The sequence below is a fragment of the Poromitra crassiceps genome, assembly GCF_964638095.1.
Source record: "Poromitra crassiceps genome assembly, chromosome: 3".
Lineage (NCBI taxonomy): Eukaryota > Metazoa > Chordata > Actinopteri > Beryciformes > Melamphaidae > Poromitra > Poromitra crassiceps.
This window is the reverse complement of record NC_139625.1, coordinates 88,434,410-88,453,001: the sequence shown is the minus strand read 5'-3', so window position 1 is coordinate 88,453,001 and position 18,592 is coordinate 88,434,410. Positions and strand designations below refer to the sequence as shown.

General features: G+C 47.2%; 1 protein-coding gene across 2 annotated transcripts in view; it reads left to right on the top strand.

Moving 5' to 3' along the window:
- Positions 1-11,602: 11,602 nt before the first annotated feature.
- Positions 11,603-18,592, top strand: part of dicer1 (dicer 1, ribonuclease type III) — a gene marked incomplete at both ends in the record, with an annotated part of 47,067 nt that continues 40,077 nt past the window's right edge. For both annotated transcript variants that reach the window (XM_083632421.1, XM_083632420.1), the window contains 3 exons: positions 11,603-11,716; positions 14,535-14,697; positions 14,939-15,069. In XM_083632421.1, the coding sequence (XP_083488547.1) occupies positions 11,603-11,716; positions 14,535-14,697; positions 14,939-15,069 (408 nt within the window). The remainder of the gene's footprint in view (positions 11,717-14,534; positions 14,698-14,938; positions 15,070-18,592) is intronic.

Here is an 18,592-nt window from a genome sequence, read left to right as displayed (position 1 = left end):
ATCCCTAGTTAGAAGCCCTCTTCCAAAATGTCTGCATGTTGATGATGCTATTGTAACAATGCCACTTGTGTTTTTCTTTCTCAGGTCACTCAAGAGATGTGGGGGAGCATCAGGAGTTGATTGAGAGATACCTATCATGAAGCCTAGATTAAGTGCTCTCTGCTTACCCAGAAAGTCTCTGACATTACCTGTAAGTAGATGTTACATTTCTTAAGAAGCTTTAATTCCGCCTAACATTATTCCATCCCATCCATTTGAGCTCTTCTTGTGTCTCACCGTTAACTCTACCACTTTTACATCTGTTGAGATTTTAGAGGAGCCAAAACCCCACAAATCAACCAATATAACACCTGTGACGTTTTTAATAAACAATAACAATAAACGTTCCCTCCGATCATTACCTCCGTACGCCGACCGTCTGACTGTCCGTCTCCGATGATGTACTTATCCACCTGAGACAATTCTGGGGCCGGCTTACATCAGCTGAGATGGTCGGTCAGCTGTGCGGGTCTCATGGTTCTCCAAAATTATATTTCCAAATAGACTTTATTTTGAAAAAGCGATTGCATATTGGGGGTCAACTAGTTTTAGTACTACGGTAGTTATGTTTGCCTACTGAAACTATTAAAACTTCATAAAGTGCCATATTAACCATATATAAAGCCCAAACAAACAGAAACTAAATAGTTGCCTTGTGGGGAAAACATGGCGGCGCTGAGTTTTCTCTGCTGCTTCAGTGCTGAAATGCATTCTGGGCAGTGTTGACTTATCGTACCAGAGGGTCAAATTGATCATTGTTGGAGGTAAATTATCATACAAATACGATAATTATCGTACGTCTGGTGTTTTGGAAAGTTTTCTGCTGTACACATTGATTATTATTATCACAGTAAGTACAGTAGCCCGAGTGACGTCACAGGTGTTATCTGCACTGAGGGCATTTTTTTGAGCATGTGCATTATAATGCCACCTTTTTCCTCCATATTTCTGCCCTGGGGGCATGTTTTAATTTTGTTTTTGTTTTTTTGGGGGGTATTTTCATAAGAATCCTGAGTCCTAACTGTAAATTATTTTTATTGTTTACCTGCACCACGCTCTTTAAGCCCGTGACACACCAAGCCGATTTGCCGGGGTACCTGCTAGTTGAATCAGGTCTCATGCAGGCGCAGAACGTACCTGCTAGTTGAATCAGGTCTCATGCAGGCGCAGAACGTACCTGCTAGTTGAATCAGGTCTCATGCAGGTGCAGAACGTACCTGCTAGTTGAATCAGGTCTCATGTAGGTGCAGAACGTACCTGCTAGTTGAATCAGGTCTCATGTAGGTGCAGAACGTACCTGCTAGTTGAATCAGGTCTCATGCAGGAGCAGAACGTACCTGCTAGTTGAATCAGGTCTCATGTAGGTGCAGAACGTACCTGCTAGTTGAATCAGGTCTCATGTAGGAGCAGAACGTACCTGCTAGGGGTGGGGGAAAAAATCGATACACCACAGTATCGCGATATTTTGCCTGACGATATCGTATCGATATTTGGACGCCAAATATCGATATTGCAAAAAAAAAAAAAAATTTTTTTTTTTTTTTTTTTTTTTTTGCAGGCCATGCCAGGCCACCGGGCTACTATAAACTTTAGTTCCAAGGCCAGCAGTAAACAAACGGTAGCATATTTTCATTTTGTTTTAACAGTAACAGTTTTGTCATAACAGTCATTTACAAATTCCCCAGTTACTGAATGGGCTGCACAAAATGTTTTGTGTAAGTGAAGTGAAGTTGCAAAAACTACATAAGTACAGTAGTCCACACACACATCCAGTTAAGGTGGACTGTATGTAGACTGTAACAAACAGTTCAGTTTGTCAGGTGCATGCAACTATGACATGACTTTATGAAAGTTGTTGGTCTGTCTACTTGACAATGTTGCTGCAATAAAATGGTTGAAGTCAGATGTACAGACTGAAAAATTGTTCTTATATAAACCAGATGTTGACAAAGTTTTCCTTTGGGGACATCATTTGCAGTTGAAAAAGTAAGAAATCGCAATATATCGCAATATCGATATATCGCAATATCGAAAATATCGCAGTATCGCAATACTATCGTATCGTGACTCAAGTATCGTTTCAGTATCGTATCGTGGGCATCTGGTGATTCCCACCCCTAGTACCTGCTAGTTGAATCAGGTCTCATGTAGGTGCAGAACGTACCTGCTAGTTGAATCAGGTCTCATGCAGGAGCAGAACGTACCTGCTAGTTGAATCAGGTCTCATGCAGGAGCAGAACGTACCTGCTAGTTGAATCAGGTCTCATGTAGGTGCAGAACGTACCTGCTAGTTGAATCAGGTCTCATGCAGGAGCAGAACGTACCTGCTAGTTGAATCAGGTCTCATGTAGGTGCAGAACGTACCTGCTAGTTGAATCAGGTCTCATGCAGGAGCAGAACGTACCTGCTAGTTGAATCAGGTCTCATGTAGGTGCAGAACGTACCTGCTAGTTGAATCAGGTCTCATGCAGGAGCAGAACGTACCTGCTAGTTGAATCAGGTCTCATGTAGGTGCAGAACGTACCTGCTAGTTGAATCAGGTCTCATGTAGGTGCAGAACGTACCTGCTAGTTGAATCAGGTCTCATGTAGGTGCAGAACGTACCTGCTAGTTGAATCAGGTCTCATGTAGGTGCAGAACGTACCTGCTAGTTGAATCAGGTCTCATGCAGGTGCAGAACGTACCTGCTAGTTGAATCAGGTCTCATGCAGGAGCAGAACGTACCTGCTAGTTGAATCAGGTCTCATGTAGGCGCAGAACGTACCTGCTAGTTGAATCAGGTCTCATGTAGGTGCAGAACGTACCTGCTAGTTGAATCAGGTCTCATGCAGGTGCAGAACGTACCTGCTAGTTGAATCAGGTCTCATGTAGGCGCAGAACGTACCTGCTAGTTGAATCAGGTCTCATGTAGGTGCAGAACGTACCTGCTAGTTGAATCAGGTCTCATGTAGGTGCAGAACGTACCTGCTAGTTGAATCAGGTCTCATGCAGGTGCAGAACGTACCTGCTAGTTGAATCAGGTCTCATGTAGGTGCAGAACGTACCTGCTAGTTGAATCAGGTCTCATGTAGGTGCAGAACGTACCTGCTAGTTGAATCAGGTCTCATGTAGGTGCAGAACGTACCTGCTAGTTGAATCAGGTCTCATGCAGGAGCAGAACGTACCTGCTAGTTGAATCAGGTCTCATGTAGGTGCAGAACGTACCTGCTAGTTGAATCAGGTCTCATGCAGGTGCAGAACGTACCTGCTAGTTGAATCAGGTCTCATGTAGGTGCAGAACGTACCTGCTAGTTGAATCAGGTCTCATGTAGGTGCAGAACGTACCTGCTAGTTGAATCAGGTCTCATGTAGGTGCAGAACGTACCTGCTAGTTGAATCAGGTCTCATGTAGGAGCAGAACGTACCTGCTAGTTGAATCAGGTCTCATGTAGGTGCAGAACGTACCTGCTAGTTGAATCAGGTCTCATGCAGGAGCAGAACGTACCTGCTAGTTGAATCAGGTCTCATGCAGGAGCAGAACGTACCTGCTAGTTGAATCAGGTCTCATGTAGGTGCAGAACGTACCTGCTAGTTGAATCAGGTCTCATGCAGGAGCAGAACGTACCTGCTAGTTGAATCAGGTCTCATGTAGGTGCAGAACGTACCTGCTAGTTGAATCAGGTCTCATGTAGGTGCAGAACGTACCTGCTAGTTGAATCAGGTCTCATGTAGGTGCAGAACGTACCTGCTAGTTGAATCAGGTCTCATGCAGGAGCAGAACGTACCTGCTAGTTGAATCAGGTCTCATGCAGGTGCAGAACGTACCTGCTAGTTGAATCAGGTCTCATGCAGGAGCAGAACGTACCTGCTAGTTGAATCAGGTCTCATGCAGGTGCAGAACGTACCTGCTAGTTGAATCAGGTCTCATGTAGGTGCAGAACGTACCTGCTAGTTGAATCAGGTCTCATGCAGGAGCAGAACGTACCTGCTAGTTGAATCAGGTCTCATGCAGGTGCAGAATGTACCTGCTAGTTGAATCAGGTCTCATGCAGGTGCAGAACGTACCTGCTAGTTGAATCAGGTCTCATGCAGGAGCAGAACGTACCTGCTAGTTGAATCAGGTCTCATGTAGGTGCAGAACGTACCTGCTAGTTGAATCAGGTCTCATGTAGGTGCAGAACGTACCTGCTAGTTGAATCAGGTCTCATGCAGGAGCAGAACGTACCTGCTAGTTGAATCAGGTCTCATGTAGGTGCAGAACGTACCTGCTAGTTGAATCAGGTCTCATGCAGGAGCAGAACGTACCTGCTAGTTGAATCAGGTCTCATGCAGGAGCAGAACGTACCTGCTAGTTGAATCAGGTCTCATGTAGGTGCAGAACGTACCTGCTAGTTGAATCAGGTCTCATGCAGGTGCAGAACGTACCTGCTAGTTGAATCAGGTCTCATGCAGGAGCAGAACGTACCTGCTAGTTGAATCAGGTCTCATGTAGGTGCAGAACGTACCTGCTAGTTGAATCAGGTCTCATGCAGGAGCAGAACGTACCTGCTAGTTGAATCAGGTCTCATGCAGGTGCAGAATGTACCTGCTAGTTGAATCAGGTCTCATGCAGGTGCAGAACGTACCTGCTAGTTGAATCAGGTCTCATGCAGGAGCAGAACGTACCTGCTAGTTGAATCAGGTCTCATGTAGGTGCAGAACGTACCTGCTAGTTGAATCAGGTCTCATGTAGGTGCAGAACGTACCTGCTAGTTGAATCAGGTCTCATGCAGGAGCAGAACGTACCTGCTAGTTGAATCAGGTCTCATGTAGGTGCAGAACGTACCTGCTAGTTGAATCAGGTCTCATGCAGGAGCAGAACGTACCTGCTAGTTGAATCAGGTCTCATGCAGGAGCAGAACGTACCTGCTAGTTGAATCAGGTCTCATGTAGGTGCAGAACGTACCTGCTAGTTGAATCAGGTCTCATGCAGGTGCAGAACGTACCTGCTAGTTGAATCAGGTCTCATGCAGGAGCAGAACGTACCTGCTAGTTGAATCAGGTCTCATGTAGGAGCAGAACGTACCTGCTAGTTGAATCAGGTCTCATGTAGGTGCAGAACGTACCTGCTAGTTGAATCAGGTCTCATGCAGGTGCAGAACGTACCTGCTAGTTGAATCAGGTCTCATGCAGGAGCAGAACGTACCTGCTAGTTGAATCAGGTCTCATGCAGGAGCAGAACGTACCTGCTAGTTGAATCAGGTCTCATGCAGGAGCAGAACGTACCTGCTAGTTGAATCAGGTCTCATGAGCCCTTTTCCCACATGCGTACCGGAAAATTACCTGTAAGTCAATATCGGACATTTCCCTTCACACTTCGGCTCGCGCATGTGGGAATCTATCAGCGAATTTTCCTGTATGTTGGGGGGGCGGGGGGAGGGGGGAGCTTATTTGGGGGGTCGGCAAAACTCGAAATAAGTTCGCTTGTCAGTTGTCACACAATAAATCACACTCGTTTGACTTAACTCATTCAGTGCCAGCCACTTTTGGAGAACGGATGCTCCCAGTGCCAGAGTTTTCAGAGCGTTTTCAGTGATTTCTCGAGGCCCACAGAATATTGTGTGATATTACTATGTAAACACCGAACACGCACAAGAACGAGCTGGCTCTATTGTATCATCAGCAAAAAAAAGTTTATTGATACCATTTTCCGTTCTTTAGTTATGAGCCGGAGAAGATAGGTTGTTTTCAGCGTTTTCAGGCTTTTCAAATTATTAGCTGAGATAATCCGCCTTTTGTGAAATGCAGCATTTCAAGCACATTCACTGAGTCTGAAGATAATATTTTCTGATGTAGTGACGTAGTTGTTGTGTGATGCCCTGCGTGCACCACCCCCCTCCCCCCCTCCCCCGTAAACTCCTCCCCACACTGCACACAGCCTCACGCAACCATTATATTTTCGGAGTGCTGCGTTTGTCTGCTGCTGTCGGCTCTCAGCGCCACAGCAGGGAAGAGCCAACCCGGATTGCTGAATGGTTTGGCGTCAGGGGCTGCTTTCCTGGCTGCTAATCGGTTGGAGAAACTATACAGACAGACAGACAGACAGACAGGGACAGAGGGGCTCAGTTGTGAGCGCGGATTGACTCCTGTTCGGAGCCAATGTCAGCTCCCGCGACAGAGCAAATGGCTCTGGGAGCATGCATCGGGTTGTCTTTGATCCACGGCTTTTAGGCTGTTTCTCGGACCTGTCTCTAATCTGGACTGCACCGAGCAAGCACTGTCGCCACCTAATGAGTCCGTAAAATAGGTTATACACCTCCAATAGCTACTATAGTTGTACAGGAGCTGCGGAAGGCTTTGATCGACGTCCCACCGTCAAAAAACGCATTGGACGTCGAAGGACGTCCGTGGCATTCTACGTCACTATTTAATTGGACGTCGAAGGACGTCCATGGCATTCAATGAGTTAAGAGCAGCGTCAAGCCGCCAGCGTAATCAACACAGCCGATTTCCCCCTCCCCTCTCTGCTCGAGAGCAGCAGCCACGGACAGACACAGCGAATGACACAGCAAATGCACAAGCGAAATGTGGAAGTAGTTTGCTTTGATGTGCGCGAATGATTAGTTGATGCACTTTGAAGAAGTTGGGATCCGTGTCTGAGAGAAATAGTTGCTGGTTCGATGTTTATCCGTTCACCTGCGTCGCGTTGAAGCACTTTTTACAGACTGGCTTTGTTTGATGTGTCCGGGGTTGCCTTCGGAAATCAGCAAGCTGACATACTGCTCTTATTAGGCTATCACAAGATCATTTCGCCAGTTTGCTTTAATGTGCGCGAATGATTAGATTATGCCCGCTGGAACATTAAGCAACGTGTGTAGGCTACTCCTCGCCCATGATTGAAGGACCGCTGTCGCGGAAAATGACTGGAACCGTTTCCACTTGCGTCTCCTTAAGATCATACCGCTCTTCTGACTGGGTCGAAACTGGTGAAATGTCGGGGACGACGGGGTCGCGCTTATACCGGCACAGCGCCTTTCTCACATGCAGGCATTAGATCACGTACCGGTCATTTTGCGGTACAAAGCGCATGTGGGAAAAGGGCTCATGCAGGCGCAGAACGTACCTGCTAGTTGAATCAGGTCTCATGCAGGAGCAGAACGTACCTGCTAGTTGAATCAGGTCTCATGTAGGCGCAGAACGTACCTGCTAGTTGACCGTCAGCTGTCGTGTTTGCGGTGTGTTCAAATACAACTTTTTAGCCCCGACACAGGAGACGTGAGGTGATCCTTTTCAGTATTTTGTCAGCACCTTTAGAAAGTTTAGATCATCTAGTTTCATACGATTCTTTTTTAGATTGTTATTTTTTGGGCATTTTTGTTGCTTTTATTGGATAGGACGGCAGATCTAGTTTCATATGAAACCAGGATATTCTCTCTGGCGTTAAAACTGAGCCCGCTACAGCCTCTGAAAGACCGTAAACCAAATACCATCATGTCACCTAACTCATCTCGGGCCACCAGAAAGGTTCCCGAGGGTCAGCTCTGCTTGTGTGTGACGAGGGTCAGCTCTGCTTGTGTGTGACGAGGGTCAGCTCTGCTTGTGTGTGACGAGGGTCAGCTCTGCTTGTGTGTGACGAGGGTCAGCTCTGTTTGTGTGTGACGAGGGTCAGCTCTGTTTGTGTGTGACGAGGGTCAGCTCTGCTTGTGTGTGACGAGGGTCAGCTCTGTTTGTGTGTGACGAGGGTCAGCTCTGTTTGTGTGTGACGAGGGTCAGCTCTGCTTGTGTGTGACGAGGGTCAGCTCTGTTTGTGTGTGACGAGGGTCAGCTCTGTTTGTGTGTGACGAGGGTCAGCTCTGTTTGTGTGTGACGAGGGTCAGCTCTGCTTGTGTGTGACGAGGGTCAGCTCTGTTTGTGTGTGACGAGGGTCAGCTCTGCTTGTGTGTGACGAGGGTCAGCTCTGTTTGTGTGTGACGAGGGTCAGCTCTGTTTGTGTGTGACGAGGGTCAGCTCTGCTTGTGTGTGACGAGGGTCAGCTCTGTTTGTGTGTGACGAGGGTCAGCTCTGTTTGTGTGTGACGAGGGTCAGCTCTGCTTGTGTGTGACGAGGGTCAGCTCTGTTTGTGTGTGACGAGGGTCAGCTCTGTTTGTGTGTGACGAGGGTCAGCTCTGCTTGTGTGTGACGAGGGTCAGCTCTGTTTGTGTGTGACGAGGGTCAGCTCTGTTTGTGTGTGACGAGGGTCAGCTCTGTTTGTGTGTGACGAGGGTCAGCTCTGCTTGTGTGTGACGAGGGTCAGCTCTGTTTGTGTGTGACGAGGGTCAGCTCTGCTTGTGTGTGACGAGGGTCAGCTCTGTTTGTGTGTGACGAGGGTCAGCTCTGTTTGTGTGTGACGAGGGTCAGCTCTGCTTGTGTGTGACGAGGGTCAGCTCTGTTTGTGTGTGACGAGGGTCAGCTCTGTTTGTGTGTGACGAGGGTCAGCTCTGCTTGTGTGTGACGAGGGTCAGCTCTGTTTGTGTGTGACGAGGGTCAGCTCTGTTTGTGTGTGACGAGGGTCAGCTCTGCTTGTGTGTGACGAGGGTCAGCTCTGTTTGTGTGTGACGAGGGTCAGCTCTGCTTGTGTGTGACGAGGGTCAGCTCTGTTTGTGTGTGACGAGGGTCAGCTCTGTTTGTGTGTGACGAGGGTCAGCTCTGCTTGTGTGTGACGAGGGTCAGCTCTGTTTGTGTGTGACGAGGGTCAGCTCTGTTTGTGTGTGACGAGGGTCAGCTCTGTTTGTGTGTGACGAGGGTCAGCTCTGCTTGTGTGTGACGAGGGTCAGCTCTGTTTGTGTGTGACGAGGGTCAGCTCTGCTTGTGTGTGACGAGGGTCAGCTCTGTTTGTGTGTGACGAGGGTCAGCTCTGTTTGTGTGTGACGAGGGTCAGCTCTGTTTGTGTGTGACGAGGGTCAGCTCTGTTTGTGTGTGACGAGGGTCAGCTCTGTTTGTGTGTGACGAGGGTCAGCTCTGTTTGTGTGTGACGAGGGTCAGCTCTGTTTGTGTGTGACGAGGGTCAGCTCTGTTTGTGTGTGACGAGGGTCAGCTCTGTTTGTGTGTGACGAGGGTCAGCTCTGTTTGTGTGTGACGAGGGTCAGCTCTGTTTGTGTGTGACGAGGGTCAGCTCTGTTTGTGTGTGACGAGGGTCAGCTCTGCTTGTGTGTGACGAGGGTCAGCTCTGTTTGTGTGTGACGAGGGTCAGCTCTGCTTGTGTGTGACGAGGGTCAGCTCTGTTTGTGTGTGACGAGGGTCAGCTCTGCTTGTGTGTGTCGAGGGCCAGCTCTGCTTGTGTGTGTCGAGGGCCAGCTCTGCTTGTGTGTGACGAGGGCCAGCTCTGCTTGTGTGTGACGAGGGTCAGCTCTGCTTGTGTGTGTCGAGGGCCAGCTCTGCTTGTGTGTGTCGAGGGCCAGCTCTGCTTGTGTGTGACGAGGGTCAGCTCTGCTTGTGTGTGTCGAGGGCCAGCTCTGCTTGTGTGTGTCGAGGGCCAGCTCTGCTTGTGTGTGTCGAGGGCCAGCTCTGCTTGTGTGTGTCGAGGGCCAGCTCTGCTTGTGTGTGACGAGGGCCAGCTCTGCTTGTGTGTGACGAGGGTCAGCTCTGCTTGTGTGTGTCGAGGGCCAGCTCTGCTTGTGTGTGTCGAGGGCCAGCTCTGCTTGTGTGTGACGAGGGTCAGCTCTGCTTGTGTGTGTCGAGGGCCAGCTCTGCTTGTGTGTGTCGAGGGCCAGCTCTGCTTGTGTGTGACGAGGGTCAGCTCTGCTTGTGTGTGTCGAGGGTCAGCTCTGTTTGTGTGTGACGAGGGCCAGCTCTGCTTGTGTGTGACGAGGGCCAGCTCTGCTTGTGTGTGTCGAGGGCCAGCTCTGCTTGTGTGTGACGAGGGTCAGCTCTGCTTGTGTGTGACGAGGGTCAGCTCTGCTTGTGTGTGACGAGGGTCAGCTCTGCTTGTGTGTGTCGAGGGCCAGCTCTGCTTGTGTGTGACGAGGGTCAGCTCTGCTTGTGTGTGACGAGGGTCAGCTCTGTTTGTGTGTGACGAGGGCCAGCTCTGCTTGTGTGTGACGAGGGCCAGCTCTGCTTGTGTGTGTCGAGGGCCAGCTCTGCTTGTGTGTGACGAGGGTCAGCTCTGCTTGTGTGTGACGAGGGTCAGCTCTGCTTGTGTGTGACGAGGGTCAGCTCTGCTTGTGTGTGTCGAGGGCCAGCTCTGCTTGTGTGTGACGAGGGCCAGCTCTGCTTGTGTGTGACGAGGGTCAGCTCTGTTTGTGTGTGACGAGGGCCAGCTCTGCTTGTGTGTGACAAGGGCCAGCTCTGCTTGTGTGTGACGAGGGCCAGCTCTGCTTGTGTGTGACGAGGGTCAGCTCTGCTTGTGTGTGACGAGGGTCAGCTCTGCTTGTGTGTGACGAGGGTCAGCTCTGCTTGTGTGTGTCGAGGGCCAGCTCTGCTTGTGTGTGTCGAGGGCCAGCTCTGCTTGTGTGTGTCGAGGGCCAGCTCTTCTTGTGTGTGTCGAGGGCCAGCTCTTCTTGTGTGTGTTGAGGGCCAGCTCTGCTTGTGTTGAGGGCCAGCTCTGCTTGTGTGTGTCGAGGGCCAGCTCTGCTTGTGTGTGTCGAGGGCCAGCTCTGCTTGTGTTGAGGGCCAGCTCTGCTTGTGTGTGTCGAGGGCCAGCTCTGCTTGTGTGTGTCGAGGGCCAGCTCTGCTTGTGTGTGTCGAGGGCCAGCTCTGCTTGTGTGTGTCAAGGGCCAGCTCTGCTTGTGTGTGTCGAGGGCCAGCTCTGCTTGTGTGTGTCGAGGGCCAGCTCTGCTTGTGTGTGTCGAGGGCCAGCTCTGCTTGTGTGTGACGAGGGTCAGCTCTGCTTGTGTGTGTCGAGGGCCAGCTCTGCTTGTGTGTGTCAAGGGCCAGCTCTTCTTGTGTGTGTTGAGGGCCAGCTCTGCTTGTGTGTGACGAGGGTCAGCTCTTCTTGTGTGTGTCGAGGGCCAGCTCTTCTTGTGTGTGACGAGGGTCAGCTCTGCTTGTGTGTGACGAGGGCCAGCTCTGCTTGTGTTGAGGGCCAGCTCTGCTTGTGTGTGTTGAGGGCCAGCTCTGCTTGTGTGTGACGAGGGCCAGCTCTGCTTGTGTGTGTCAAGGGCCAGCTCTGCTTGTGTTGAGGGCCAGCTCTGCTTGTGTGTGTTGAGGGCCAGCTCTGCTTGTGTGTGTCGAGGGCCAGCTCTGCTTGTGTGTGACGAGGGCCAGCTCTGCTTGTGTCGAGGGCCAGCTCTGCTTGTGTCGAGGGCCAGCTCTGCTTGTGTCGAGGGCCAGCTCTGCTTGTGTCGATGGTCAGCTCTGCTTGCAACAGCTTGGATCTTACTTTAATCAGTCTGTTTTGTTTCTAAGAAATATAGAACTGGATCTTTGCTATCGTTCCTGATCCTGGGTGGGGACGCTGATGATCCTGGGTGGGGACGCTGATGCGCTTGCCACCTTTTTCAAAGTGTGAACCACTTGAACTGACTAACGTGAGTTCTCCTCGTCTCCCCCGCCAGTGAACTTTCAAAAGAGGAGGAGGAGTATGGAATGAGATAAAGCGGACTCCCCACCTCCGCCCCCTGTCTGAAGCATGGCAGGCCTACAGCTCGTCACCCCCGCCTCTTCACCCATGGGGCCTTTCTTTGGTCTGCCATGGCAGCAGGAGGCCATCCATGATAACATCTACACACCTAGGAAATATCAGGCAAGGACCAGAGCATGCTTTTGTTTCAGGCATCTACTGTCTATCTATGGACCAGAGCATGCTGTTGTTTCAGGCATCTACTGTCTATCTATGGACCAGAGCATGCTGTTGTTTCAGGCATCTACTGTCTATCTACTATGTGTATATTTAGCCCTTTTCACTTCCCACCCAATTCACCCATTTTGTGTCTAAAAGGCAGGAAGTAACAGGTGCAAGAACATTAATGAGGGTTTCTAATAGGGGTGCTCCAAAAAATCGATTCTGAAAGGATCGCGATTCTTAATGCCACGATTCCTGGATCGATTCCAAACTCCCAAGAATCGATTCTTAAAATTGTAAAAAAAAAAAAAAAAAAAAAAAATTTTTTACAGTGCACCTGAACGCAACATGCAAGATACCGGCTGAATAAGTGTCCAAATGTTCATGTCATTTGTGTACTGTACTGCCACGGTGCCACCACCTCTTGCACTTAAGAACTCTGGTTAATGTATTCCCCCCAAAAGTCTACAGATCCCCCCCAGCCTATAAATCCATCTTATCTGAAGAACATAAGGGGGGAATTCCCCCCTAGTTTGCAAAAATGAATTTAGGCCCTGACTGTAATACAGAAGTTGAATTTGAAGTTCAGCATTAATACATTTGTAATTTTTTGTCTTATATTTACAGTACCGTAAATTCCGGACTATAAGACGCACCGGTGTATAAGCCGCGGGACCAAAATTGACTATTTTTTTCTTCTATAAGCCGCACCGGTCTATAAGCCGCGGGTGTTTTGATGTTTAATTACCATATGAAAGGGTTCGTGCACAGAGAGGAATGTCGGGAAAGCGATGGCTGTTTGGGGAAGCTCCCATTTATTAACATTTCAACAAAACAAAACAAAAGTCAGGTCACTAATCCCCAGACAAAATCACACAACAATAGGCTATATGTGCAGCAAAACTGTAACCAGAGAAGTCAAGTCACTAATCCTCGTCTTCCTCTTCTTCCTGCGTACTGAAACCACCAAAGTCCTCATCTTCAGTGTCGGAAACGAACAGGTTCAGGGTGGCTTCGTCAACCACTCTCCTCTCTCCTTCATTGTCACTCAAAACCAACGAACTCCTCTTCATCTATAGCTGTGTTTCCATTACAGTTTTTCGCAAAAGAATTGCGATATTTCTACAACTTCGACAATGTACAATTGCGACTTGTAGGCGTTTCCATTGAAGTTGCGTTTGAGTGATTCCCCGTTGCAGCAGCTGCCACAGTGATTACGCACGGGGATCTGCCCCATATCCCGTCCCCTGCATGCTCAAATCCAACCAATGGTCAATGGAAATCCCAACATGAAGTTACAATGCATATAAACGAGCCTGATTATCAATTCAAAAGAAAATGAGTCGCAAAATGTTGCTGGCTGCGTGAATGCAGTCAGCGCGACAGGCAGAGGAAAAAAGGTAGCCTAATAGCCTACAACTGGTCCGATTTAGAGATGGAGGGGGGAAAAGGCTGATTTGGTTCTATAATTGCACCTGAAACGTGTGCAATGTATTAGCCTACTCACAGTCACTGTATTCACTTCAGACAGCACCACCGCACCAGTGTGTGCTTTTCATCCTCTCATCTCGCCGCTGTGCCAAATGCGCGCACACAGGCAGCCTGCTGTCACCATGGACCGATTTCTGCCATTAAACATTATCTAATTTGCCCGGCTACGCTTTTGCACAACACTCGTCTTTCTGCTAGGTAGCGTTGCTTCAAAGTTTTCCACTTGCTGCGGAGGTTTTGACACGGCTATCGAACCTTACTTACCAAACTTATTTTCCGCTCCTTTTCCAAGGGATAATATGGGTCACATGACGTGCAAATGCGAAAAATGTGTTTCCATTACACTTTTGCGATAAACTGCTATATCGACACGTCTGAAAAACCACCTCATGATCATCTACTGCTCGTTCTCATGCTGTCGAGAACGAGCAAAGCTTTTTTTTGGTGAAAGAATCCTCCAGGGCGCTTCTTGTTAACAGTCCGAGTGAGTGGCAGGTCGAACGTCCATATTTATGATCTGCTCCGGTTCGATGGAATATTCCTTGATCTTCCTTTGTGTGAATTCGCCGAAGTTTGTGATTTTCTCCTGGTAGTCGGGGGAGGGAGTTGATGGGCTTGTGGCCGTTTGCTTACCGTAATTACCATATGTAAGTGGTCACGCACAGAGGGGATTGTCGGGAAAGAGATGGCTGTTTGAGGAAGCTCCCATTTACCGTATTACCGTAACATTTCAACAAAACAACATAACACAACACCACCGTTGTTTATTTTTACAGTGCACACAGTGTCCGCGGTGTGGTGAAAAGAGGGCAAGAGAGGAAATTAAAACAGAAGTGGATTTATAGTTAGAAAGAGTGCTAAAAAAGAGAGATTTTTTTTTTTTTTTTTTTTTTTTTCTGAAAAAATCCATAGATAAGACGCACCGTTATATAAGCCGCAGGGGCCAAAAAACGGGAAAAAAGCCGCGGCTTATAGTCCGGAATTTACGGTACCTTGTGTGTTATTGCAATATAAAAGTACATAATTGAGAATCGATTCTCGATTCTGGAATCGAGAATCGATTCTGGAATCGGATCGTGACCCCAGGAATCGGATCGGATCGTGGCTTAGCCGGATCGGAGCACCCCTAGTTTCTAACTTCCAATCCATTTGGTGATCCAGTGCAGGGGTGCTCGTTACTGTTTTTCTTGCACCTGTGTTACTGCCTGCATTTTAGCCACAAAATGGGTGAATTCGGGTGGAAAGTGAAAAAGGCTAATGGTATATGTATCTGAATCTGCCTTTACAGGTAGAACTTCTTGAAGCAGCTCTTGAACACAATACTATTGTCTGCTTGAATACTGGCTCAGGGAAGACCTTTATTGCAGTACTCCTAACAAAAGAGCTCTCCCATCAAATCCGTGGAGACTTCCAAGAAAATGCGAAGAGGACTGTTTTTCTGGTCAATACAGGTATCTGCACTAGGTTTATGAATAAGTCCATTATTAATAAGTGTCCAGATCTGCCTCCTTTTCTTATATAAGAGTGATATTCAAAATGGCAATGTTCATTCTCACTTTCCATCCCACATTGGTAGTTGACACATATGACATCCTTGAGTATTTGTTTATTCAAACGTCAGATGCGTCTTTAGATCTTGCAAGTGATTGCGTGTTTGAGCAGAGGCCTAATGTTTCCTGTGTCTTTGTGCAGTTTCATCTGTGGTTCAGCAAGCAGCTGCAGTCAGGACTCACTCTGACCTCCAGGTGGCAGAGTATACCAGCTTGGAGGAGACCTCCGCATGGACGGACCAACAGTGGAGTCGAGAGGTGGTGGAGAATCAGGTGTGCTGATCATTCTCCTTGACAATGTTTGCTCTGTTTTGATAAGTGAAAACTAGTGTGGTAAAAACCGCCCGTGACCTGACATTCAGTTTCATTCTATGTATCAGTCTGGACTCCAGATGCCCACTGCGATTTCCCCAAATTACAATGTAGCCGGCTGGTAAAAATAGTATGGTGTCTCCCAAACCAACGAGCAGTAACATTAACGTTCGTAGATTAAACGCAGCAGTAGGGCTGTCAAAGAATATTCTATATTCGAATATATACTCAAATATATAAATTAAAAGAATATTCGAATATGAAATTTATATTCCATTATGATATTCGATTATTATTATTAATAATAATAATATTATTATTATTATTATTATTATTATTATTATTATTATTATTATTATTATTATTATTATTATTATATTTGATTATTATTATTAATAATAATATTATTATTATTATTATTAATAGTATAATTAGTAGTAGTAGTAGTAGTAGTGGTAGTAGTAGTATTTACATTACATTTAACCAGGTAAAAAAAAAACTGGCCAATTGGCAGCATAAAAAAAACATACATTTAGGTTTTATCCAGCTTATTTCTAGCTGCCATGATGCCTATGGGTCCTTCTTCCGGTGTAATAGACGGTTTTAATTTGACAAAAAAAAAACGTCTATGGTTTTACAGCAGAGCCATTCTGCTCTACAGCTGTAAGGGTTAATATGTCACTTTTATACATTTAGAAAAAAATGTAGACGGTCAAAGTAACCATTTAGATTACTCTTGTGTGCTCACTTTATCAAATAACAATAAATAACGGCTATTTAGAAATCTGGTTTTCGTTTTCAGCTTTATTTTATGCATTAAATGTCGTTCGGGTGCTGGGATAACATAATGCATTATGGGTAGTCGGCTACTGTGACTAATGCTAGTGGCTAGCGTTAGTTACTTTACATGGCAGTAAAACGCCAATGAATGACCAAATTGATTTAACTTTTAACCATTTCGAGTAACACTGTTTCCATACGGACCCCCAGCGTTGGTTAGTTGTTTATAACGTGACTATATTTATAACTTTTATAATGTACTCTGGGTTCCGGTTTATAATTCGGGGCTGCAGCCAAAGAGTAGAACAAAGGAAATGGCAAGCTGCAACAATAAGTCACGTTAAACCGGACCTTGTACCCACAATTATTTTTACAGTGGGGCATTCAAAAATAAGGTGGATACAAAAACACACAAATAAACATGAACAGGCAGATTTGGATTGCATACTAGGCATTGCTCGTTCTTGTGAGAGCTTGTGCTGCTGCCTGTCTGCCTGCCTCGTGCGAGATCTGGGCCACTACACTCACTGATGGACAGGAGTCACTTTGTTCACAGCCAAACGCCGCAGCAGTAGAGCCAGTGATTTCCACTCTAAGCAGTCTTAGAAGCCCTGTTTGGAAGCACTTTGGATTTTGGTCAGTAGACAGCAAAATTGTGAAATCTGAGATAAAGTTGTGTGCAAACTACGTAGCTAAGCTAGTTAGCTTACCATTACCAGCCGCCTGTGGAGCTACGGGTGCTGAATAGGGACAAACCAGACTGCAGCAAGGTAAAGCACTATTCCTCCTCCTCACCTAACTTCACTATATTCCGAAGGCTCAGTTTTTCACCTACAGTGAAGATTCAACCAACAGATGAAACTAGATGATCTAACAAATCCAGTGGTATCAAGCATCAAGGGGTACGGTGGCGCAGACGGTAGCGCTGTCGCCTCACAGCTAGAAGGTCCTGAGTTCGATTCTCACCTGGGACGCTGTGGGCGCTCGAGTTGTGACCCCCCTATATCTTCAGTGCCTACTGCCCAGGTGGGCTATGTCGTCGAAAGGGCCTTTCTGTGTGGAGTTTGCATGTTCTCCCCGTACCCCCCAGGGGGTTCCTCCGTACATAACCCCCCACTAAAAACTAGAGCCCGACCGATACTGGATTTTGGAGGCCGATACCGATATTAGGGAGTAAAAAAATTCCGATATCGATATATCGGCCGATATTCTTATATTATATATACACATTATATTACACAATTATTTTGCAATGATCCCTCAAATATCAAACACTTGACAAAGATATGACTTGACATGACTTGAGATATGTAATGTAGGGAGGATATTTTACAGCCTATCAATAAACTTTATTGTCCAAAATGACATCAATGCAATAAAACAGTAAACTGAACTGGGAATTTAATAATTATAAATACCGTAAATTCCGGACTATAAGACGCACCGGTCTATAAGCCGCGGGACCAAAATTGACTATTTTTTTCTTCTATAAGCCGCACCGGTCTATAAGCCGCGGGTGTTTTGATGTTTAATTACCATATGAAAGGGTTCGTGCACAGAGAGGAATGTCGGGAAAGCGATGGCTGTTTGGGGAAGCTCCCATTTATTAACATTTCAACAAAACAAAACAAAAGTCAGGTCACTAATCCCCAGACAAAATCACACAACAATAGGCTATATGTGCAGCAAACCTGTAACCAGAGAAGTCAAGTCACTAATCCTCGTCTTCCTCTTCTTCCTGCGTACTGAAACCACCAAAGTCCTCATCTTCAGTGTCGGAAACGAACAGGTTCAGGGTGGCTTCGTCAACCACTCTCCTCTCTCCTTCATTGTCACTCAAAACCAACGAACTCCTCTTCATCACTGTCGGCATCGAACAGCCTCTGAAGCCTCTGACGGCCCTCAGCGCCAGCTGTGGCGGCGTCATCCTCTTCATCCCGCAGCAGTCCAGCGTTTTGGAACCCGTTGGTGATTGTGGATGTTTTCACACTCCTATAATATTCCGTGCTGAGACAGTTCCTCCTGCTGCACCGTCCAACGCCTCACCATTGACTCATCGATGCCCAGGTTACGCGCGGCTGCTCTGTTTCCCTCTTTTAATGCGAGATTGACTGCTTTCAACTTGAAAGCTGCGTCGTGTGAATTTCTGCGTACCTTCCCCATGGTAAGTGAGAGTGTTGCTTCTACTGCTCGTTCTCATGCTGTCGAGAACGAGCAAAGCTTTTTTTTGGTGAAAGAATCCTCCAGGGCGCTTCTTGTTAACAGTCCGAGTGAGTGGCAGGTCGAACGTCAAAGGCACTTCATCCATATTTATGATCTGCTCCGGTTCGATGGAATATTCCTTGATCTTCCTTTGTGTGAATTCGCCGAAGTTTGTGATTTTCTCCTGGTAGTCGGGGGAGGGAGTTGATGGCCGAGTGGCCGTTTGCTTACCGTAATTACCATATGTAAGTGGTCACGCACAGAGGGGATTGTCGGGAAAGAGATGGCTGTTTGAGGAAGCTCCCATTTACCGTATTACCGTAACATTTCAACAAAACAACATAACACAACACCACCGTTGTTTATTTTTACAGTGCACACAGTGTCCGCGGTGTGGTGAAAAGAGGGCAAGAGAGGAAATTAAAACAGAAGTGGATTTATAGTTAGAAAGAGTGCTAAAAAAGAGAGATTTTATTTGTATTTTTTTTTTTTTTCTGAAAAA